This window comes from Glandiceps talaboti, chromosome 21 (genome assembly GCF_964340395.1).
Source record: "Glandiceps talaboti chromosome 21, keGlaTala1.1, whole genome shotgun sequence".
Classification (NCBI taxonomy): Eukaryota; Metazoa; Hemichordata; class Enteropneusta; family Spengelidae; genus Glandiceps; species Glandiceps talaboti.
The window spans coordinates 2031290-2058326 of NC_135569.1; the positions used below are offsets into that span (position 1 = coordinate 2031290).

A 27037-nucleotide genomic window follows, 5' to 3' on the forward strand; every position below is an offset into this window, starting at 1 on the left:
AACCAGATCAGAGTTATTACACGTATTTCTATCATTACACTTCGAAATAAAAGTAGGGACCAGCTCGTTAAGAACAGTACCGTAAAATGGCCGTGTATTGCGACGATGCCGTTAAAGTAGAAAAAAAAGGTTTGTAATTATATACGAATTTGTGAAAAATGTTATTGTTCGACGTGAAAAACTATCATTATTGTTTATGAATAGTACAGATTAGTAATTCTCTCGAAAATTGACATTATCAAAGACGTTAAAATGTAACGGGATTATTATTATCGTAATGTATGTCCATTTTTCTTTGTTATCGTGTCTGATGGGGATGACGAAAATATGTGTCGGTTCCCCCCCCCCCCCTCCCAATTTTGGGATGTGTTTTTTGAAATGGGTTGTTCTTTTTCAAGCTGTACATTTTTAAATAGGGACTACTCTACATGATTTTTTTTATTTTGTTTTGTCTGAAATGGGGCCGCGGCTAATTTCTTGACCAATTTTTATACCCAAATTGCTGTATGGTCTAAAATGGGGAATTTATTTTTGGTCAAAATGGAGTCTGGGGTTGGCAGCATTCTAAGGTTGCACAACACTACCAGATAAAGCGACTGGTACCCCCCCCCCCACCCCAGGTACGATGCAACGTTGTATCTCACAGATTAGGATAAGGTGTGAGAGAGAGAGTAAGAATGAACCCTCGATCACCACCTTCATCATGTAGGCCTACATACTGAGAAGGAAGTCTGTGGCCTACATCAGTGGAAAATTAATGCATGATTATAGAAACCCATATCGTTCTACCCTTTTAACATATCGGCCATATAAGTCAATATTACATTTAATATTGATAATTTCCATTCTGAAACACACGAGCAGGTTACAAGCGTCTGTGTTACATGAAAAGTACATATACTAGTATATAACAATAGGCTGGACAGTTTTCAATAGACTTTGCACTTTCGTTATCACAAGTATACTATTTAAAGACTATTTGTCAAAGGGGAATTCCAAAATTACTGACAAACAATTTATAACAACTGGGTAGTGCGTATAACTATATATACTGCACAGAACTTGGAACGGCGACGACTCTCCACACGACAGTGCAATTACAGTGTAGAGTGTAACATTTCCAAGACTTAATTCACAACACCCGCACCTGTATTCCAGAAAGGTGTTTCGTTAAACACGTAAGTTTCTATTTTCACTTATTAAGAAGCGACACTTGTTTTAAAAAGGGCTATGCTATCATACTGCACACATAGCCAACAGTAGGAGGGTGATATGTGTACGTTTTGATACCCAAATTACATGAATCCAACCGCTTATAAAGCAATATTTTTGTGAATAGCTTGACCTGAAAAGTGCGTTGACTCTCCCATGTTCCGATAATGAAAACAGCAGACTGGTACTCGATGAATGACCCTTCCCGAAAATCGTCCGTGACAATATACATATAACAGAAGTAAGGCTAATTCGAACGTAATTCAATATTTTCAGATATCTGTAGTACTGTAAATTGAACTGGTTGGACGATCTTTCTTGTAAATATGGCGCAACATGAAGCATACATCCGTCAACATTTGGCAAAGGTAAGTATATTGTGTAAGAACCAGACTCGGATACCGATACATAGGTTACATTTTTAATTTACAGTTAATTTTTTATTTACGACCATCCCCTATCCACAGACTCTGTGTCGCATTATCATTATGCAAAGCTTATAAATATCTGCCTGGAATAACCGAACGGGAATTCCCCACACGTCACCATTACGCCAATATATATATATATATATATATATATATATATATATATATATATATATATATATATATATATATATATATATATATATATATATATATATATATATATATATATATATATATATATATATATATATATATATATATATATATATATATATATATATATATATATATATATATATATATATATATATATATATATATATATATATAACTGAACGACCTACAGTGGACGGTCGTGGTTTGAGTAAAGGCGTAATAATGTTACTATTTATAGCGCTTTCCCACACTGTGCTCAAAGCACATTCAAAACATTACCCCTGGCATGGACCTATAGTAACACAACGGCGTTTATACTTCCCTTAACGCCCTGGGGAGCATACAATCCATTACAGCCTCTATAAGCACATATTACTACTGAGCATTTGTATTGTAACCTCTAACCTACCAGGTCCCCTTTGTATAGCTAGCTGGGTTGACTACAGGGGGCCCAGGAACCGTGTGACAAACAAAACAAAACAAAACAAAACAAAACAAACAAACAAATGAATAAATAAATAAATAAATAAACTATCAAATAAATGGCAAATGAACAAGCAAATGAACGAACGACAAGTATAGGGACAAATAAAATATTTAAATATACTAGATATGTTTTTTGTACCCATCGATCACTATAAAAAAAATTATAGTGATGGGTACAAAAAACATATCTAGTATACCCCTACGAGTATCTGTTTATTTGCTGGTTTATTTAATTATTTTATCTGTCCCTATACTTGTCGTTCGTTTGCTTGTTCATTTGTCATTTATTTGATAGTTTATTTATTTATTTATTTATTTATTTATTTGTTTGTTTGTTTTGTTTTGTTTTGTTTTGTTTTGTCATACAGTTCCTGGGTCCCCTGTGGCTTGACTAGGGTACAATCATGTTTTGGTACAAACTGCAACCTGAAGATTCCAAGCCAACCTCTCTAACCATTCGACTATCATCACGCCATATTTAATGCATATCCTTGTTTTATGATGGGTGACGTTTTGTTTCGACATTTACGACATTTGTGTTTCTTTAATACAGTACCAATACAAAAATTTGGTCATGAGGGATTCCCTGAATTTAATACAAGTCTACCGAGATCTTCGACCAAAGATGGACTTTTATGGTGAGTGTTTGTAAAGTCATTGCCTTGACAACATAACACAACAGAATACAATAATGTATATAATATTCTACTTTATGCATACAAAGTCGTATTTGACTATGTCTTTCCACCCGTGGTAAAGCTGGAGCAGAGGATGTGTAAATGTGGCGCATGCGCGGTGAGTATGAGACGACGTTCCACCTTTGACTTAATTTACCCCCCCCCCCCCGTGATCTCTCACCTCGGCCTGGGGTTGTAGACAGTCAAAAGTGGTACTTCATCTCGTACTACACCTGGACAGAGATAGTGGTTAGGTGGGTCACAGGTAAGGTAAAGGTTGGGTAAATTTGACTTTTCGTGTATATGTTTACTTTTTATATGTATCAAATCATTATTAATATTTCTGCAGTTTTCAATGATGGCACAAGAAAAGAATTGCTGAGTTTCGAAGGTACTATACCAGTCACATATAGAGGTAAGCTTAGAAGAGAACATTATGTCACAAGCGGAGTTCTTGAGACATAAATTAGAGGAAGTGATAGTGTAGGCGAGTAGATGGCGTGCAGTCCTCTACTGGGATTTAGCCACAGTACATCAATTCTCTTACATTCAATATTGAAGCAAATGCTTAGAAATGAGATATTAGACTTGTATAGTTTACTGGATACGACTAGGAACCGACAGCAATGTACTGAATGAACACGACATAATAGTTAAATGTATACGCAAATGAAGGCAAGTCGCCATATTAGAGGTATATCATATCTTTCATAATGATTGATAAAGAAATCTTGATGTTATGTTTAAACTAATTTTTATTCGATTTCACAATTTTACATTCATGACTCCCTCGCTGTTTTACCCTCTGTGTCTATGTGTACTGTAGATTACTTACGAATATTCTCCAGGACCAAAGAATGAATTTACTTAAGGAAATACAACGAGGCGCTACTAATACCACGTCTCCCTTTGTTTATGATGACACGGTGGTGTATATGCAAATGTGTCCTTATTTTAGTAACGTGGTATTACAAATATAACAACGCACAATTATTTCAACATTGAGCTTGCGATCTACGCTGGATGACGATGTACCAAACTGATGAATACGTTTGATCACCCCAGTGTGTTTCTTTCATCTCTTGTTTTGTTCAAGGTGGTACATATAACATACCAGTTTGCTTTTGGTTGATAAACACCCATCCTTACAATGCACCTATGGTGTTCGTCAAGCCCACCAGTGAGATGCTTGTCAAGCCATCAAAACATGTAGACGCCAACGGTAGAGTCTACCTACCCTATTTACATGAATGGAGGCACGTAAGTAAGGTCAAATATAAATCCAAAGTTGCAGTATTGAAAAAGAAACAAACTATATCCTCCTTAACGACTTGTGATGATTCCCAAATATTTCTCTTCGTTCAGCCACGGAAAATACGAGTAACCTAAGGTCCTAGTCACTACCAGTCGAAAGATGAGTATAGTGACGTAACTACTAGTATTTCTGGCTGATGAAGGAAAGGAATGGGAATAATTGTGAAAAATCAGAAGAATTAATGGTGATTTTATTTTGAACAGCGGAAGCAATTATGACGTAGACGTGCGACAGGGTATAAAAACAAGTTTAATCTCCAGGTACAAAATATGTGATTCAATCAATGAATATCTTTGTTTTCTGTTTTTATATGTGCCTCTATAGCCGTCATCAGATTTGATTAGTCTGATACAAGTTCTGTGTGTGGTGTTTGGTGAGAACAGTCCTGTTTACTGTAGGCGAGGCGACCCTTCAATACAACCTTATCCCTCTAGGCAGACAACTAATTCATTGCCAAGTCCATGTGAGTATTACAAATTGTAATTATATCGTTAACGCATTGTCGAGAATTTATGCATGCAATCAATCAAATGCCTGTTATATTAATCTTTCTAATGTAGCTTAATAACTTATAACACATAGTTTCCATACAGCATTCAATGATTGGCTTAGACCGTGCCATGTGACCCATGGTGACCTCAATTTGCATAGACCGTGCACTTGTCACATGTTCTATTCCCCCTAAAGGACAATATTCATGAGCATGGGAGTCTTTCCAGTAATTTTCTTTGACTATGGAACGAATATGTGCTTGGGAATATGACGTGGTATAAAACACTTATTACCTGGCCTTTTTAGGGCACTAGCAGACACCATATTACCCTCGTGCTGTTATGTAGCAACTATTTCCCAGGCTTTCAATCTCGGGAAATAGTTGCTACATATTTTTCAACTCTCATGGTTATATACATCTTCTGTGCCCTTATGGCCAAGCAATGAGTATATTAGAGCTGGATGAAGGGGCACACAGCACAAAATCACTTATATCCCACACAGCCATTCTCACTGCAACCTATAGAATGGATACATAGTATTTTGCAAAAGAAGATTCTCAGGTTGTTGATGACTTTGAATAAAAACTATACTGATATTATATTATAGTAATATTAGGTGAGTGTAATACTAACACAATCTTATTTTCCAAGACATTGCTGAGAGAAAAATAAAATCTGTATATATGTATATATGCATATGTATGCCTATATATATATATATATATATATATATATATATATATATATATATATATATATATATATATATATATATATATATATATATATATATATTATATATATATATATATATATATATATATATATATATATATATATATATATATATTAATATATATATATATATATACACACACACACACACACATATATATATATACACACACACACACACACACACACACACATATATATATAGTTTTGTTTACCTTTCGTGGCTGTTCCATTCTGGGTCTGGTAGCTGGTTGAGTAGAGTGCTCGACTTGGAGGAGGAGCGTATGTAACTCGGTGAGTATCAATCTGCTAAGACAGTGCTCTATACCGCAGTGGCAGAGCGTAATAGTTAAAACTAACGTAATAGTTAAAACTATTACGCTCTGCCACTGCGGTATAGAGCACTGTCTTAGCAGATTGATACTCACCGAGTTATATATATATATGTGTGTGTGTGTGTGTGTGTGTGTGTGTGTGTGTGTGTGTGTGTGTGTGTGTGTGTGTGTGTGTGTGTGTGTGTGTGTGTGTGTGTGTGTGTGTGTGTGTGCGTGCGTGCGTGCGTGCGTGTGTGTGTGCATAGTTGCTCGGCTATGATGTAGGAATGTTATTATTATTTTACAGCAACTTCCGGAAGTCTAACTTCCAGAATGTCAGTACTGTCAATCGACAAAGAACCAGATGAAATATTGGGAGCTGTCCACATAGAAGAAATACCATGTTATCCAATGAACACAGACCCAAGGGGGATATGTGTTATCTTCAATGTGGAAACTTTTAAGCAGGATTTCCATACTGATGGAAGTGAACAGTTACCAGACAGACATGGTAGTTCTGAGGATATGAGTGAGTGTTTACTACTAGGCATTAATACCACATCTAAACTGAATGCATGTGTTTTGTCATAATCAATGTATGTACCAAATCATAATATTATGAAATTTAAAAGCATGCATTTTTAAGATATTGCCCAATTACCGGTAATGGTTATTTATGACAATGTTGATTATGATGTTTACCAGAATCTTATCAGTTGTTGTTACTATCATAAGGAACATGTGTAGTAAGTTCCATTATAATTAATTCAGTAATTGTTTAGGTATCATGACAACAGACAGACAGGCAAGCAGGCAGGCAGGCAGGCAGGCAGACAGACAGACAGACAGACAGACAGACAGACAGACAGACAGACAGACAGACAGACAGACAGGCAGGCAGACAGACAGACTGACAAACAAGCAGACAAAACTTAAACATAACCCCACTCTCTGGGCGATTTTAAAGGGAGTTTACAACAGTCAAGAAATTCTCTTACAGCTTACTTGCATCAACTGAAACTTTTTTCGCCTCAATTGTTCTTTCAGTAATGCACCGTTGCCTCATGGGTCTTAGCAGACATGAATATTTATTAGCTTCCAATACATATCCATGACTATTTATCTGAAGGAAATTAGCAAGGCCTGTTTTACGGCACCGTTCATAACGCACCGTCCCACGTCAGGCGGAAGAAATAACAGCTCTGGTTTGCGAGAATGTTCTCCAGAATGTAGAGTCACTGTGGCGTTCCCCTTTAAATGATGTTTGTCCGACTCCACACTGATGAAGTAAAGTTTCATTTTTATTCTATTCACAGATAAGTTGTATAACCTTTTCAAGAAACTTGGCTTTGAAGTGAAAGTGAAGATGGACTTGACATCATTTCAAATGGAAGATTTTTTAGAAGAGATTGGCAGCTTTGACCATTCTCTTTACAGCTGCTTTGTATGTTGTGTTCTGAGTCATGGTGGAAAAAACAAGGTATACGGTTCCAATGGGATTGCAGTAGACGTCGAGGATCTGATGGGCACTGTGAAGGGAACAAGATGTCCATCTTTGATCGGTAAACCCAAGCTTTTCTTCATGCAAGCATGTCAAATGGATGAGACGGGTACCATGGCAACAGATGGGGCAAATGAGTTAGCTTACACCATCCCAAATGAAGCTGATTTTGTTCTCTGCTATTCTACAACACCTGGGTTTCATGGTGTGAGAAGCCAAAACGGGGGATCATTGTTCATCAACACGTTTGTCAGTTGTATCCTACGGTACCACAAGAATCACGATTTGCTGAGTATTATGTACAAAGTAAATGATGAAGTGTCTCGTGGTAGTGCCAATGTTGACAGTCGACGACTCAAACAAGTGTGTACTCCAATGGCTACACTTCGTAAGAAAATCTACCTGCAACCGGCAGTGATTTGATACGAAAATCATTAGTTCAGAGCAACCGAGCGCAGTAAAACTAAAACTGTCTGCTGGCTGACTAGGTTGGTCTCGTAAACAGAGCTTATTTTGCTTCTGTGGTGATACATCGAATATGTTTACCAACAAGTAGGAACAAAGAGGATCGCTTTCTATAGGTGTGAGTCGCCTGTGTGACTCATCCTGACATTATGTCAAAGCTGAATAAATAAATAAATAAATAAATAAATAAATAAATAAATAAATTAGAAAAACACACACTTAAATTATAAGTATACAGAAATGCACATAAGGAAATTGTTCAAAATAAGTAAATAGTTATCACTACATTACCCTTACACTTCCAGTGCAGCAGTCGTCTGTTGAACACGCTTGGGGTCCCATGCTACGAATAAAGCTCGCCAGTAACTAAAGGACAAAACAAACAAAAGAAATTTACATGAGTTATGAAAGACATTTCCGCAAATGAACTCTAACCGCGGCCTCTTCAACGTAGTTGTGGTCGGAAATTGGGATAGGTAAGAACTTACATGGCATTGGTAATGATTGTGCAGCGATTTTTGGTGAGCTAATGTAAAAGACAGATGTAAAAGAAATCCAATTCGGTGGACTCTGATCTAAATTCGAATGTAGTAGTTTTGTTGAGCCAGACAACAATAAAATGTAGCAATTTGAGTATTTTTGTTGAGCCAGACGATATATAACAACAAAATATAGCAATGTGAATTGCTATCCCAGAAATTGTGAGTGTTTGTCATTTTTTGGATGTTCAGTCATTTGAATACCCTTCCCTCATCTTTGCACCATACGTCATAACATATTACAGTTGCTATGTCCTTCGTCTTAGTTTATTCGCAAAATGTTATCAATTTTTGAATATTTATTCATATTACTACACTACCCAATGTACACTGTGGCAGAGGGTGCGTGTGCGTGTAACAGATGCCGACGATAAGCTTACTGGTAAAACAAACAAACAAGCAGCAACAACAACATCATCATCAGTATAAGAATACGAAAAATAATTTTGTGTAGTCGACTGCGATTCACATCATCCCAATTTCAACTCGTCCCATTTCAACTCTCCCCATTTTTAACTCGTCCCATTTTCAACTCGTCCCATTTCAACTCGCCCAAACGTCAACTCGCCCCAACAACACTAGTAAACGTTTATAAATCTAAACGATACATGGACTCGAAGTACGGGGACCGAAAAAAATTACATGATTTTACCTACGCGGCCAGTTGAATTGAAGAGTAGCATTTCGTAGCAGAAAGTAGTGTGGATTTTGGCTAAGTGTTTTCTAGATCTAGAACTTATACTAACACAACAACTGGAATATCACTTTTCACATTAGGACTTCATGTTTACAACCCAAATAAGAAATAGTGATAATAACCTGGGAGATATTAGCGTGACTGACACGCTCACGACTTCCGCGCGTACGGGTTTTGGATGAAGACGTGTCTCCTCTCCCTCAACTAAGTATTGTAGTATGTGTTTACAGCGCAAGTGGTACTTCATTAGTGGAATACGAGATACCACAGACCCTCCAAACTGAGTACTACTAGCTTCGATTTCATATATGCACAGGTAAATTATATCGGAGTGTCTACTACAATTATATTGTAAAGAGTTGGGGCGAGTTTAAATGGGGCGAGTTGAAAATTGGACGAGTTGAAATGGGGCGAGTTGATCCGTTTATTTACAGAAATATTCATAAAAGATTCGAAAACTCGAAATTTCACAAATATGCTGAAGATAGCGAGTAGAATTCTTTATATAAGACATGTAGAGTAAATGGATATATATAGGAGTAGCCCACATGTACTAGTACTTAGTCAGTAGCCTAGATCCATGGCCTAGATCTGAGTAATGCCGTGGAACGTTGTGTAATAGCGCACTCTATAGTTCAGATGAAGAAATGACAGCTATGATTATAAAGATGGCTATTTAAGAATTGCACAATAAGTACGTAGACGAGTCACATTGCACACTCGATGAACCAATATTTTGCATGTGATAGCTGATTAGTTTGTGACCAAATATTGCCAAGTGGATATTCGTGAAAGGGTAGGTGCTAGCAATATAGGTTTGAAGAAGGGTGAAAACCAGAGATGAGAGTACACGGCTACGCAATCTCGAGGTTAATTACCGCATGGAAGTAGAACCCATGATTACCGGATCCTTCGTCGCTGATCGATCGATCACAGAACAGAAGGCAGCTCACCACAGCTGACCTGTAGTAAAAGTATACACTAATAGTTGTTTAGACTGTCGACAGTCGCTCACGCCTTTTTTCCTACGTTTATCTAAACTTAAGTCGTCGCCGCGCTCCTTCGGCTCTCGATATCAGTATGCGATTATATATTACTTGTAGTATTGCGACGGATCGGAGCGCCGCAACGACTTAAGTTTAGATAAAACGTAGGGAAAAAAAGGCGCGAGCGACTGTCGACAGTATATATTGTTGGATCACCCTATGTGATGTGTATGTAGCGAACGGAATACTACTAGTATGTTTTAGAGCGTACTCATACATACATACATACATACATACATACATACATACATACATACATACATACAGTACATACATACATACATACATACATACATACATACATACATACATACATACATACATACATACATACATACATACATACATACATACATACATACATACATACATACATACATACATACATACATACAGGATTGATTGATGGGTGAGTGGGTGGGTGGATGGACTGATAATCAATCTGTTACATAATAACATAACACATACAAAAATAGAGAAATTATGTGAATACAATCCTTTATTAACAGACTGCTGGACAACTGTTGAAATCCACAAGAATTTTTAAAGAGGAATCATCTGAGGTCAAAATATGCAAAAATGTACTTTATCTAGATATATAGACAGACAGACAGACAGACAGACAGATATATAGACAGACATACAGAGATAGATGGATAGATAGATAGATAGATAGATAGATAGATAGATAGATAGATATATTGATAGATAGATAGATAGATAGATAGATAGATAAAATAGGGAAATAGATGGAGGAATGGATGAAGGGATTGGTTAAGTTCTTTTATCAAGTGACACTTTGCATTCTTTATTCACAGCCTGAAATATCTACACTGTTGTACAACAAAATAAATTAACAGCATGCCACATGTAAAGATAGAAGAACTTGGTTTGAGTACCATATTTAGCAATCAGAATGGTATGAAGTTAGAGTTTAATAATGTAAGTGTCAAGATCAAAGACAAGTTTATCTTGAACAAAGTCAGCGGTATAGCGAAACCTGGACAAGTGGTTGCCTTGATGGGCCCAAGTGGTAAGCATTTTTTAAGTTTATTTGTATTAGCATTGTTGTTGCTAAGGGTGGTAGGTACCCTGGTAAGGCCAAACAAAAACAATTGTGTAGTTCCGATTACGCTCAATTTTAGAATAGGTGGGAGGTAGATAGAATTTTTATTTCATTTTCTGTCTAGTTCAGGTAGTTATGTTTTCCGTTGTTTTCCATATAGTCTCTGTGTTATTGGTTTTATCTCATCAGATGTACAGCTATTACAGATTGGGAAAACAGTTTTATTTGTCTTTTTAAGTTGATGTCAGTTTCTGCATCTACTATTTCTTGTGAGACTTCACAATTTTCAAGATTTATTATTTTTTCTTGAATGCATAAAAAAAGTTTAGGGTCGGCAATGAAAAACTAGGTGGGGTCGGGTAACCGGAACCAAACAATTTTTATAGGCCTAAGGTGACCCCATTTTTTAAAAATATTTCTCATTACTTTTTCATGGCAACTATGGGACGGTCGGTCGATTAAAAAAAAAGTAAAAAAAATAACAAAATCTTCTTCATGTTTCTTTGCCTCTCTGTTTCCTCCTCTCTATCTTCTTTTTATTGGATTCCTGGTAACAAGCCCTTTCCTAGACTCTAAGATACGTCGTGACGTTTCGCCCTCTTAGGGGTTGGCCAATGTTTGAGGGCGCCTCATCACGGCGTACCTTACAGACTAGCCCTTTCCCAGCTTCTCTACACAATTGCCATGTTCTCAGCCCCCTACTTGAATAACTTCTATGAAGACGATGATAAGACGTAAAAAAAATAATTGTTTGGTCCCGGTTACTCGACCCCACCTAGCTTTTCACTGCCGACCCTAAACTTTTTTTTACACATTCGAGAAAAAAAATAACAAAATTGCAAATTGTGAAGTTTCATGAAAAATAGTGGATGTGGAAACTGCCATCAACTTTAAAAGACACTCAAAAACTGTTTTTCTAATCTGTAATGGCTGTACAGCTGATAGAAAGAAATTAACAACACAGAGACAATTTGGAAAACAATGGAAAACCTGAACTAGGCACTCAAACAGAATAAAAAATACATAATGAAATAAAATAACAAATCTACCAACCCCACTTATTCTAAAATCGAGTGTAACCATACCGGAACCACACAATTTTTTTTATTACGCCTAACCATGGTTGCCATGGAAAAGTGATGAGAAACATAAAAAAATTGGGTTACCCTTATGGAAACAATGAGATTAAGTCTGCCTATACCCATAGACCCTCCACCCTGGAGGGAGGGTCTATGGCCTACCTAACCATCAGAGGTCTCTGTGTGGACTACTCATAGAAAGCTGCCTACCTAACCATCAGAGGTCTCTGTGTGGGCTACTCATAGAAAGCTGCCTACCTAACCATTCAGAGGTCTCTGTGTGGGCTACTCATAGAAAGCTGTCTACCTAACCATCAGAGGTCTCTGTGTGGGCTACTCATAGAAAGCTGTCTACCTAACCATCAGAGGTCTCTGTGTGGGCTACTCATAGAAAGCTGCCTACCTAACCATCAGAGGTCTCTGTGTGGGCTACTCATAGAAAGCTGCCTACCTAACCATTCAGAGGTCTCTGTGTGGGCTACTCATAGAAAGCTGCCTACCTAACCATTCAGAGGTCTCTGTGTGGGCTACTCATAGAAAGCTGTCTACCTAACCATCAGAGGTCTCTGTGTGGGCTACTCATAGAAACACATGTGAAGTACACTAACAATCTATCAAAATATCTCACTGTCATGTTCACTTTCACACTCCATCAATCTAAAAAGTAAACCTCCTATAGGTAGGTTGATAATTAGGAACTGTACAATACATTCTGATTGTGTACCATAGCAAGTTTAGAATGTACGTGATGTCTGCATTCAAGCATACCGATGACCTAGATTATGGGATGAAATGTCACAAAATATCTACTGCCCCTTTAGTCAATGTTAGAATGTACTTTGGATGTGAAGACCTAGATATGAGGGTAAGGTCACAAAATATATAGAGCCCCTTAAGTCAGGGTTAGAATGTACTTCGAATGTCTGCATTGATGTCAAGTGAAGACCTAGATATGGGGTCAAAGGTCACAATAGAGCCTCTTAGTCAAGGTCAGAGAATGTATTTGTTGTTTGTGTCAAACTGACAATGTATGTAGGGGAGTTCAACAATCTGATTAAAATCTGGTGTGGTGAAAGCAGCTAAATGCAAAAAACAAATGACACAAAACGAGGTAAATAAGCATTTAATCAGATTTTAATCAGATTGGGGAGTTCATTATTTTGTTACCATTTCATCGCTGTACTTGGTTCCCTGATACTGATAATGGTGACACTTTCAAATAAAAAAAATTGTATCTTGACATTTATATTCAAATTTTCATAGACAACAACCAGGGAAGAGTTACAGTAATTGAAATATGTTGTTTTGGAAATTTTATTTCACATCTTGAAAAAACGGGGTCTATATGTATAACTGTCTTTACCCTTTACCCCTCCCTCTCCCCCTCCCCCCTCCCTCTCCCCCTCCCCCCTCCCTCTCCCCCTCCCTCTCCCCCTCCCCCATCCCCATCCTAATTTAGCTTATGCCTCTTTCAATCAAATTTTGTCTTAACTTCAAAAATTACCCCTCCCCCTCAAAAAAATACACATGTACAACTCAGATTGACCTTTGTGTCTCCCCTCCCCTCATATTTACTTTATATCATTGCCTTTTTAAACTTAACTATTTTTTTTGTAATGAGTATGTTGTCATAACTTCGAAAACACCCTCCCCTCTCCCCATATTTACTTTACATTATTGCCTTTTTAAACTTAACTATTGTTTTTGTAATGAGTATGTTGTCATAATTTTGAAAACACCCCCCACCCCCACCCCATATTTACTTTATATTATTGCCTCATTAAACTTAGCTGTTTTTTTTTGTAATGAGTATTTTGTCATAACTTCAAAAACACCCTCCACCCTCCCCCCCACCTCCATGTAAATATACACATAACTGAGTTTATGTACCTTTATGTCTCCTTAATAATCTGTATATTGTTCATGCTGACTATATTCAGTGAAAACTTTTTATTTTAAAATTGACAGGTTCAGGAAAGACAACATTGCTAAATGTTTTAGGTGGACGTCACACAGACTTGGTCAATGGGTCTATTCTTCTTGATGGAGAGGTATTGAATAAAAGACTCAGAAGAAAAATATGTTATGTTCTACAAGAAGATATATTCTTTGAAAATCTGACATTACGAGAACAATTAGTGGTAAGTGGTAAGGTTAAAGCTCACTAGCATATCACATTTATCCACTGTGGACGTTAAAAGTATTCTGAACAACTGTACAAAATAATTTCAGTTTGTTTTTTTATAATTTACAGAAATTGCTCAAATAGCCAACTTAATTGGAGTCATGATTATTGAATAGTTAGAGTTGCCAGCTTTGAATCTGCAGGTTGCAGGTTGCAGTTCAACCCTGTCACTGCCATTTGTTTCTGAATGGTATCAAGTCCTTGAGCAAGATCTGAACCATGACTGTGCACCAATCAACTCAACTGTATAATTGGGGACCTGGTAGGATAGTAATTGCAATTCCACAAAAAGCAACATCTACTTGTATTTTGTGTGTATGACATAGATCTCTTGTCTTTACTGTCTCTATTCAGTATACAGCAAGATTAAAGCTACCCAGTGCAGCACCATATGCAGTCAAACTACAGAAAGTTGACGAGATTGTGGAGTTGTTAGATATCAAGAATTGCCTTGATACAAGTAAGATATATACTTATCTCAGTGAACTCTAGATGAGATGAGGTGAGGTGAGGTGAGATGAGGTGATGTGAGGTGAGGTGAGGTGAGGTAAGATGAGGTGAGGTGAGATGAGATAATAGCTATATTACAACCATATAGAAAATTAATTGACAATTCTATTTTGTCACATAAGTGTAATAAAGACATTAAACTTTTAGAGAACACTACAATTAAATAGATATTATTTCCCAACATTTTTCTTTGTTCAGCCAAGAAAAATGCAAGTAACCTAAGTGGTCTTGTCTCTACGAGTCCAAAGAAGAGTAGTGACAAAACCCTTAGGTCACAATTAGTATTTTCCAGTTGAAGAGAAATATTGGGAAACAATACTAAGCTAGCACAGTTTTCGGTGGCCATATTGGATTCTAAAATCACTCAATTTTTAGCTAGCACAGTATTTGGTGGCCATATTGGATTCTAAAATCACTCAATTTTTAGCTAGCACAGTATTTGGTGGCCATATTGGATTCTAAAATCACTCAATTTTTAGCTAGCACAGTATTTGGTGGCCATATTGGATTCTAAAATCACTCAATTTTTAGCTAGCACAGTATTCGGTGGCCATATTGGATTCTAAAATCACTCAATTTTGATGTCATTTTGACCTCTTTTTCAGATTTGATTTTTTTTCTTGATTTTAACTGACAACATGTTTGACTTATGCATGTTATAATTGTTAATATACATAGGGATTGGTAGTTTGGAAGCCAAAGGTTTATCTGGTGGTGAAAAGAAGAGAGCTAATATTGGATGTGAATTAATGACAGATCCAGCTCTACTCTTACTTGATGTAAGTTATCAAAATCAAAGTTGAATAGAAATTGATATTTACAACAATCTACTGTCAGGTGATGCCATTAGGAGGTCACCTGACCAAATGGCATAATATCACCAACTGAACTGTACAAGACTTCGTTTTTGACTGTAAATTAGTAAGGGATCCTGCTGTGTGTTTGATGTCTATTGTATTGTTACTTTTTACAGTGAAGAGTTGAAATGTGTCTATGTTCGTGTAAAAAACTACTGTCTATGTTCATGTAAAAAACTACTGTGTCTATGTTCATGTAAAAAACTACTGTGTCTATGTTCATGTAAAAAACTACTGTGTCTATGTTCATGTAAAAAACTACTGTCTATGTTCATGTAAAAAACTACTGTCTATGTTCATGTAAAAAACTACTGTCTATGTTCATGTAAAAAACTACTGTGTCTATGTTCATGTAAAAAACATGTTCAATTACTGAAATGTCAAAGCATTTTTATTTTCTCTGTTATATTCAAAAGGTATGTTCTCCTTTCTTTCAGGAACCTACTTCAGGACTAGATTCATTTACAGCACATAAACTGATGTGCCTCCTCAAAGATTTTGTGAAGAAATCACAGAAGACACTTCTAGTGTCTGTACACCAGCCTTCTAGTCAAATGTTTTACATGTTTGATAGCTTACTACTACTTCATGAAGGAGAGGTGAGTGTGTTGACTCATGATGGTTGAATCTGATAAAAATCCAAGTTTTACTGGTCACATATTTGTTCACCTTTGGTTTTTTTAGCTCCGCTGTCAGCGAAAGCTGAAAGCGTAGCTTTAGGTATAGGTGGGTATTGAGGTATAGAGAGTAGAGTGAATCATAGGTGTCCGTCAAACTTTTATATTTTTACTATCTACTCCGGAAGTGACAGTCGGAATTCTTCGATATTTGGTGTGCATGTTCCCTGGGGGGAGGCTATTCAGATTTGTTCATGCCAAGTTGATCTGTGCCATTTTCAATTTTTTATGATTTTTTTTCATAAAATGTCATTTTCATCAACTCCTTGAAAACCTCTTATTAGATTGCTTTGATATCTGGCGTGTTGATGCGCAGGGGGTAGCTTACTCAGATTTGTTAATTTCAAGTCAGCACATCCTCATTTTTATTTTTTATGATTTTTTTTTTGTAATTTGAAAAAAAAATGAATATGTTAATGAGCATAATGACCGACGCCATATTGGAAATCAGTCGACGAGACTTTAAGTAAACTGCCACTTTTCAAAAGACACTATTGACGTCAAACAAGCAATGTAATATGTGCTATAGTCATAATTCTACGCATTGGGCGCCCAAATGACAAGCGTTTGTTCGAAACAGGGTTGTAAACTTCAAATCCAATTCTGCACCTTTCTACATAATCAGCCAGTCCGCAACATCCTCATTTGCATACTCTATCCTGATTCGACCAGAAGCTGAAGGTGACCTCATTTGACCGAGCGATTTTCCACAGCAAGTATCTTGAGTATCAACACAGGACGTTCTTGGTACTCACTAAAATCACACTTCAGACCCACTATAAAAGTGTGATGTTTTCAGATAACATGTAACTTGTGGTTAATTCTATATTGTCGTGCAATTTGGAATGACAGTGAACCAGAATTCAGACAACTTGCGTAAGGAAGGGCATGCCAGGCATGCGGTTGAAGTTATGGCCGACAGTTCACATGTAAAGTTAAACGACATGAACGTGTCTTGCCTTTCCAAAATGCAAATATTTGGCAAGTAAAAATAATTAAAATAATTACAACTTTAATTTGGCTTCAGACTTTGCATTATGTTTTGCGTATCTTTCCCCGTTTTACATGTAAATCCGAAAAGGTTCTCTCTCATCATGTCATCAGTGTCAGTGATCATACCGCGCGGGGCTGCTTTGAGTACGAGCGAAGTGAGGCATGTTGAGGTATTTTGTTGAGAATTATAAATATTGCGAAATGTCAAGTACAAGGTTTAAATACAATGGAATGATGAAAAAAATGGCAGAGTCTGCTGACAGGCGCCGGTCACAAGAAACACTGTGAATTAAAATATCAGACGATGTATGTATTAATCGCCGACAATCCACCCGTATGCACGAGGGACTAACCCGGAAGCAAGTCGTTGTCAGCCATACGTTACAGTGGTAACATCGTCCGAGAAATCGCTGCGTTCAGAGTGTCATTATTCACAGAATTGTTGTTTTCGAGTGAAAACCCGTCTTGAATTGTATAACTCTAACAAATGAAGACATGTCAAGTTATATTTTGAAAGTTGTATCGCTAGTTTGAGACGATTTTCTCACGTACTATAGTACTATCGAGGCTTACTTGGAAGTAGTAGGACCTTACTCCAGTTCATCGGGAAGTTTAGCCAGTCCGATAATTCTTTCTGGTTTAGTTTACAACACTTTTGATCACGCAGATTTTGTTGTTGTGATGAAAAGAAATTTAAAAAAAAGATCATTTCAACCATTTCGTTGTGTTTTCTTTGTGAAAGGTAACCGAACATGAACGAGTGTTACCACTGTAACGTATGGCTGAGAATGACTCTCTTCCGGGTACTTGAGATTGTCGCCGTACGGAAACTAAGATGGCGATTAATACATTTCTTCCCTATATATATCTACCACAACTAGTACAAGTTGAATGCTGTTGACTTTGTAAATTTGTTAGAAAATTGAAATTCAAATTGCCTCAAAATTATTTTATATCCCTAGTTTATTTCATTCATCATTAAAATTTTCCAGGGTTACAGCTGTAAGACACTGGAATTATTTATAGCCAACCTCAAAATCCTCTTTTTTTCTTTTTCTTGTGTGCATTTCCCAGTCATTTTTTTCTGAGATTTTGTGCAATTTTTCATAACAGTAGATTTTTGTCATAAAATGGTGACTATGGTAGAAAAGTACAATACATTACCAACTTTTGTGTAAAATGTGTTTTATAGTGAGACATCATATGAAACCACTAACCACTTTATTGCATCGCTAAAACAAAACTGCATAGTGAAGAGCTGAAGACCTGAACAACTTCTACATGTCACCAAAATAAAAAATTAAATTAAAAAAAAAACAGCGGAGCTATTCTGACCGATAGGTCGCTTGTTTGCTTAAATTGTCCAATGTATTACATGTCTACTATGTGTTAGTAAACCATAGTATGAATTGAACTTTTGTCCCAAACACAAACTTGAAAATTGTACCTGAAATTTTCCACTGCATACTTCAGTTTTTGTCAAGAGATTGACCCAGTTTTCACCTACACTAGGTAAATATTCATGAGTTACCTGTGACCTCTTCGTATAGAGACTGGACATTATACAGAGGTGAACCAATTGTTAGCTGAAAGAATGTGTACCTTTTGTTATGATAATGTTGTCGAAAATGAAGTACACTTTCTTTTGCAATGTAGTTTATATAATGATATTCGGAATGTAAATTTTGATTTTGATGATAGTTACTCTGATTTGCCAGACAATAAAAAACTGAAGTGTGCAGTTGAAAATTTCAGGTGTAATTTTCAAGTTTGTATTTGGAGCAAAAGTTCAATTTAATAATTTTACATGTTGACATTTAGGTCTTGGTACACATCTCATAATTTCTCATTACTGATAGCATTCAGACAAGACTGCTCTGCTCTGTTTAACCAATGAGAATGCATTTTACTAACAGTGTTAGCTGTAAGGCTGGTTTTGATTGGCTATGTATACAAACAACTATTGAATATTATTTGTAATCATGAGAATTGTTAGGTGTAGAGATGGTAACCAAGGCAACATATGAAGCAAAAACAAAAGCAAATTTATCATTGAACTGAACAACTGTCCAACCACTCAATCAGACTGTAATCTAATGGGTGGAGTGGATAGAGTAGCTGATATTGAGATCTGTGAGTTGCCAGTTTTACCCTTGTATCTGCCATTTGTTCCCGAATGGCTAAAATCTTCTATAAGATGATTCCACCCTAGTCAATACAGCTGTATAATTAGGTACCTGGTAGGATCGAGTTTGCTGTATGAAGGATTTAAATCTGTGTGTTTATAGTGACTGTAATGGAGCATATTGTCCCCAGGGTCCAGAGTTAAAATAATGAAGGTTACTCTGTCATTATTGAGTCCATATCACAAGATATAAAGAGTGACTTGGTCTATGTTGTTTCCCATTCTTTTGTCAAGTACAAAACATACTAAAGTTGTTTTATTAGATACATTTCCAAAAAAATTACCAAGTTCTCAATCAGATATCATCTTTAAGTTTAGAAATTATGAATAATGAGTAATAGAACTGATAATGATAATATGTTTTATATGTTCATGTTTATTGCTGCATAACATAAAAATATATATAATTCGTTTCAACATTTAGAAATCATTTTTTTCAGACTGTATATTTTGGTGAAGCACCAAAGGTTGTTGATTATTTTAGCAGTGTAGGATTCCCATGTGATAAACAATACAACCCAGCTGATTTTATATGTAAGTATCCCTGAATTACTTGATAGTTATTGATATGTACGTTATATGTAAGTATCTGAATAACTTGATAGCTATTCATATGTACATTATATTCAAAGTTCTGCGATAGTATTCCACCAGATGTTAAATCAGAAATATTCCTGAACTTCACACGAAGGGAAAAGTAGGCACTCCAAGCCAATACTGTATTGGCATTCCCTACACTGTAAAGTGCACTGAGAAATATGAAGTGTGTTTGGACAGTCTCTCAATCAATGACTCAAGCATAAGTGATATTTTTGAGTTTACAATGCTTGCATCCCAATCCTTAAGAATATAGGCAATCACAAGGCCGAAAAAAAATGTTTCTTTCCAGTTACCTGACCCCATCTAGCTTTTCACACTGATCCTAAAGATTTTTTGACATTTTCAAGAAAAAAAATGATAAAATTGCAAAACCTGTGAAATCTAGCTAGAAATAGTGGATGCTGAAACTGATATCAACTTAAAAAGACAAAATAAAAATGTTCTTCCAATATTTAATGGCTGTACATCTGATGGGAAGAAACCAATAACACTTAGACAATATGGAAAACAACAACAAAACATACCTACCACTCACATATGAAAAAAAAAAATTGAACAATCTACCCACCCCACCTTTTGTAAAATTGAGCGTAATCACAACCACACATTTTTTTTGTAAGGCCTAATTCTTGAGGGAAGTTATGTCTTTAAATATTATATTATATAAAAATATAGTCTGCATTATTGAACCGTCATCACTGTGTATGAAAAATTATTAAAACAAATCCCTTCTTGCCATACAGTGGAGAAAGTACGAAGTACAGAGGAGGAGGTGAAAACCATTATGGACAACAGCAGAAATGCATCATGGGAAGCATTAAAACATATGACTGTGGTGGAAAATTCCGACACAGGGTATAATGGAGTAGCACATATGGGATCAGAGCTAACGACTGTAAATACGGAGGAAGGACCTAAATGGCAAACAACCTACATGGAACAATTTGTTATTTTAACAAGCAGGAGTTTTAAAGAATCCAGAAAAAAACTTATTTCTGGTGTGGCTGTAGCGGAAACACTTTGTTACTGTCTCATTATGTCAATGCTATGGTTCCAAATGGGACACACAGAAGATATGATTAATGAGAGAGCAGGAGCAGTAAGTGTAAATTTACCTAATAGTTTACATTAAAGTCATAATAACTTGTGCAGTGGCCACAAAGCGGCAGCTAGTATGACTAGTATGCATGCGCGTCCTATATACTATGCAATTTTTTTGGGGTGGTTTTACCCAAGGATGCATTGCAGTGCAATGACTACACATGCGTGTTCTATATACTATGCGCATTCTCCAAACAGAGGGTGCCATCTGCAATATCATCGTGAGGCAGCCGGTCACAAATGCATCTACTCTGCGCGAGCTTATGGGCTTTGCCTAGTTATGATATTACTCTCAATATATTTATGCTGCTGTACAATCAACAATAATCATTGACACGTCATCCGGTGTATCTTAAAATTTGTTGAGCCATACTGAATTAATTCCTCATTCTGACAAAATAAAAACAAATGATGCCCTCTATGGCAGGATTAGGAAAAATCAGACTATCACTGATTGTAAGATGTCAACCCTACAAATGTGTATCTGAGTGAAAATTATCACTTATTGAGAATTTGGAATCTTTAATAAAACAAATGTTTCAGTTTCCTTCGGACTTAGTTTGCCATTGCTGTATCAACCACATAGACACCACTCTTAGTTTGCCATTGCTGTATCAACCACACATTTTATCTTCGTTCTTTGCAGATATTTTTTGCTCTCTGTATATGGTCGTTTGTTTCCATGTTCCTGGCCTTACAGTTTTGTAAGTATTTACTTCAAATTGCAATCTTTTGAAAATCAATTTTTCGTTGCTTTTAATAAATGATTTCTAAGTATTTTCTAACATTTCTCACCTTGTTATCATGTCATGGCTTTCTCAGTAATCATCTCTGTTTGTACAAGTCATTACTCCAGGAGTCCCTTCAAATTTGCACTCATCTTGTTCCGCCCTCATATCTATGCCCGAGGTCTAGCAGCTAGACTTTATAGTACATTACATTATGTGACATTACATAGCATGGCATTACATTGCTTTACATTACATACATGACATGACATTACATTGCATCACATTATAGTACACAGCATTACATTACATTATGTTATGTTACGTTACGTTACGTTATGTTACATTACGTTACATTACATTACGTTACATTACATTACATTAGCCCACAAAGTTTTGCCATGACGATGAAAGTAATCTCATCATATAGATAAACATTTCATTCATTCTTAGTTCCAGGAGAACGAGTAGTAATCAACAAAGAACGGTTATCAGGACTATATCGTTTATCAGCGTACTTTCTCGCTAAACAAACAAGTGAAATACCATACATACTGTTTCTACCATTGATTGGTTTTACACCGATATATTGGATAACAGGAATGAACTACTGGCCTCCAGGTTTTTTTATATCCTTAACTGTTCTCATGTTAGGTGCCATGCTCGGTCAGGTACGTAAGACATTTTAATACCTCACCTTAAAGTGGCCATATGGATGTATTTATTTTGGATTTTTAATTTATAAAACAATTTTATCATGGTTTCCGACTGGAAAAATCAATATGAGATAACATAGACAATGTCAGTGTTTGTAACTCAGTACATTGCAAAAAACTACAAAATGTGTAAAAAGTTTATTGTACGTACAATAACAAACAATTTACACATTTATCACTTTTTTGCAATGTATTGAGTTGCATCATGGGACTTAGTTGACATGCAGATGTATTAGATGAACAGCCATGAATTCATGAATATTTATTGTTCACCTAATATACAGCTGCATGTCTGCTAAGTACCATGATGCAACAGTGGACTAAAGTAAAATAGAGTTTCAATTTGTTGTTTATTGCCAATCACATGAAAATCATGAAATGACTCTCCCGAACCCAAAGTTTATTGAAATGCATTTATTTTCTACAGTAGCATTGCCATTTAAGTATATAACAAAACAGAACATGTACATGTTATTCCTATAGGCCTCTAGCCTTCCTTGTCTATGTTTGTAGTAAGACTCAGGTCTGTGCTCAGAAAGTTGTTAGACAAGAAGCCAAGGATGACAAGGTGCACAGTCTGGCAAGACCTCGACAGCACCATCGCACTGTGCAACCTGTGGTAGTCTAGTTCCTATACAGTATCGCTACGACTCACAGTCTAGTCAAGGCCATGACGAAAGGTGTAAATTATGGTTCAACCCCATAGTGAGCGAAGCACGAAACTGCGCATGTCACTAGTAATAAAGGGCTGTCATCACCACTCATTAAATATTCATTTGGTACAACTGTTTTGACGATGTCCAACCAGGACTCCATTGCCAGTCCTTTAAACTAAATCACATGGGGATGCAACAACATAATCATGTTTATATGAATGCTGTAGGAGGGAGCACAGGAATGTGTGCTGATTAAGGGACTTTGACTAGATATAGGGTTAGAAACCACAGTTGGTATCCAGACTAAACCTGTGGCCATTCTTAAAGTTATCAGAATTGCTTGTGGGTCTGTCTGGTAAGACCTCGACAGCACCATGGCGCTGTGCAACCTGTTGCCATTTTCAAAGTTATCAGAATTGCTTTAGGGTCTGTCTGGCAAGACCTCGACAACACCATTGCACTCTGCAACCTGTGGCCATTTTCAAAGTTATCAGAATTGCTTGAGGGTCGGGTCCGTCTGGCAAAACCTTGACAGCACCATGGCGCTGTGCAACCTGTTGCCATTTTTAAAGTTATCAGAATTGCTTGAGGGTCTGGTCTGTCTGGCAAGACCTTGACAGCACCATTGTGCTCTGCAACCTGTGGCCATTTTCAAAGTTATCAGAATTGCTTGAGGCGAGACCAATGGGCTTCAAGTGAGTGAGATTTGTTATTAGTGCATTCGTAATTGAAATGTGATTATTTTTATCTCCACAGTCTATTGGAATGTTGTTTGGACTACTTTTTGATGATTTAGGCAATGGTATGGTGTTTCTTGGTATGCTATGCATGTACAGTCTAGTGGCTGCTGGGTTTTATATCAAGGCATTTCCATTTTGGTTGCAATGGACAAAGTATTTATCATTTTTGTACTACGTGTACCAAACCATGATGACTGTTGAATTCACCAATAATAAACCATTTATGTAAGTATGCAAATAAGCATTAATGAATGGCATATATTAGCATAAAAAGGAATAAATTAGCATAATTACTTGTAAATCCGCATAAATCAAGGCATAAATTGGCTTAATAAATATATAAATTAGCATAATTAATAATTATGTAAATTAGCATAAATCAATGACATGGATTAGCATAAAAAGGTATAAATTAGCATAATTAATATGCAAATCCACACAACTCAAGGGCATAAAATTAGCATAATCAATGTATACATTAGCATAATTAATATGCCATATTCCAGGGGTATGTTTAGGTGACAAAACATTTGTCATTGTGTGGCCAGGGTGACCTGGCTCTATCTTGAATAATATTACTCATGTTGCGTGCAGAAAAAAAAAATGTCAACACATTCAGATAGAAAGCTATCATGTTTTTCGTAGATTAAGCAATTATCAGAGAGAAGTTAATTTGCATAACTATGACATACTGTCTCAGAAGTGAGGATACAATATCTAAAAAAAATAGGGAACTTGCAAACCCGCCATATTGAATGTTGCATCATGGGAAATGTGATAATCAATACTAATCAAGTAGTATTGTAAACAATAATGTTACATTGTTTTTAACCACAAATGATCAATTCATAATCACCCTGACAATTGTGGGAGGTATATTTTATCAGCAGCTCCAGATTAGGTGTTACGATAATCTTAGAAAATCCCACAGTCCTTTGCGTCTGAGCATGCTCAGTCTGGATTGCAAGTTCCCTATTATGCTGTTTACTTCTTTACTACTCTTACACTGCCCCCAGTAATCTTTTACAGTGACCTAACCACAAGTGTAATGTACACCATCTTAGTTTGCCAATAGCTAGTCCATCTGCTAGACCTCGGATGTTTTTCCGATACAATGCGACACACGACAGAACATCGCTATCGAGGATGGAACATCCAAGGTCTAGCAAATGTCATCAGGATATAAATAACTGCCAATCAGAGAACCGCATTAGCGACAAGCACAAATAGAGGGCAATAGCTAATTTTTCATGCATATTCATCTTAAGGAGGGGCTTGTAAAAATAACCACCAATGCGTTAACTGAAATGTGTGAATGACAACGTCTACACACTCGTCAAACTCACAATTACCATAAACCGATAAGACATAGTAATGACATAAGTGTGTTTGTCAACACCTGCATGCAGAGATTGAATATATTAAAGTATATATATGCATATATGGCCCAACCCACCGCTTATCGTAATCTCTATGGAATGTCCGGTCTGAAAATGACATTTGCTAGACTGTTCGGGCAAGCCCTCACTGCGAACTTTGTTCGCTTATAGTATCGAAAGAAAGCCTGAACGTCTAGCAGCAAGACTAGCCAATAGCTTGTTTTTCATTGTATGTTAATTTTAATTTTAATTTTTTTTTCAGATGTAATATGGAATGGTCGAATTATGAAGAGTGTGCAGCCTACAATGGAACCAATGTGGTAGAAATTGCACCAGAATCAATATTAGACTTTTACAATATTGAACTACCAATTTGGTTTAATATTTGTGTTCTTGTGTTTACTTCAATTATTTTTAGACTTTTGACATACATACTACTCAGATATTATCGTAAACCAAAATAAATTTACTATTTTGTTCAAAATGGAAGATGATAAAGGTGGTATTTAGATATTTGGGTTAATTTACACAGGATTAGAAAGCTGACTAAAATGTGTTTATGGAACTGAACAGTTATTGTTACAGACTGTAACTGTAACACTGTATGGCCATAAAAAGGCTAACCTCTCACACAGGTAATTTCTGACAGTATTACTGTAGAATGACTAACTGCTGACATAACATTTCCTAAAAATGGTTAACCTCTGACACAGTATTATAGTCATACAAAATGATTAATTCCCGATATACACATTAAGATCTAGGTAGTATTTAGAACATCCTAGTATTAAGATGTAGGTTATAATTCCAGTGTATATATGTGTGCATATACCAAGAACCATATAACTATGGGTTCATGTGAAGCCCTCATAATGGTTCATCTGATTGGATATACAAGGCCTAAAAAAAAATAAGTGGTTCCGGTTACCTGACCCCACCTTATTTTTCACTGCCGATGCTAAACCTTTTTTTTTACGTATTCAAGAAAAAAAAGTCAAATATTGTGAAGTCTAGCAAGAAATAGTGGATGTGAAAACTGACATCAACTTAAAAAGACAATATAAAACTATTCTTCCAATCTGTAATGGCTGTACATCTGATGAGAAGAAATAAACAACACAGAGACAATTTGGAAAACAACAGAAAACACAACTACTTGAACTAAAAAAAAAATCTACCTACCCCACCTATTTTAAAATTGAGCGTAATCGAAACCACATAATTTTTTTTAGGCCTTATTATGCTTTCTTATTATGCTGTCTATCTACTCTGACTTCTATTTTCAGGTGGTATTAATTCAGGCACATCACACCATACGCACAACGTGTGCAAAACATTAGCATAAATTTGTGTAGAATTTGATGTACATTGGTCACTGGGTCATAGTTACATATACTGATTGTGTGATTAAAATATGTCTAATTATGTATTTGACCAATCACAGTCTATGGTGGAATGTCATTCAAGACTATCTGGATATAGGAGTCAGAGTAGACT

General features: G+C 36.2%; 1 protein-coding gene across 1 annotated transcript; it reads left to right on the plus strand.

The window, feature by feature from the left end:
* The first annotated feature begins 1538 nt into the window (after positions 1–1538).
* On the plus strand, positions 1539–26468 carry LOC144451699 (uncharacterized). Its single transcript, XM_078142601.1, has 17 exons — positions 1539–1580; positions 2839–2923; positions 3312–3377; positions 4059–4222; positions 4602–4740; positions 6128–6159; positions 10984–11101; positions 14182–14354; positions 14753–14858; positions 15587–15687; positions 16203–16364; positions 20061–20154; positions 20964–21319; positions 21968–22025; positions 22503–22720; positions 24178–24386; positions 25803–26468. The coding sequence occupies exons 1-17, from the start codon at positions 1539–1541 to the stop codon at positions 26002–26004; spliced, it is 2325 nt and encodes a 774-aa protein (XP_077998727.1). The 3' UTR covers positions 26005–26468.
* The last annotated feature ends 569 nt before the right edge of the window (positions 26469–27037 follow it).

Bases quoted from the DNA above. Each gene is read 5' to 3' on its own strand.
- LOC144451699 (XM_078142601.1), top strand. From the start codon at position 1,539: ATGGCGCAACATGAAGCATACATCCGTCAACATTTGGCAAAG. The intron at 3,378-4,058 runs GTAAGCTTAGAA...GTTTTGTTCAAG, and splicing joins TATACCAGTCACATATAGAG to GTGGTACATATAACATACCA. The intron at 6,160-10,983 runs GTACTGTCAATC...TTTAGCAATCAG, and splicing joins GTCTAACTTCCAGAATGTCA to AATGGTATGAAGTTAGAGTT.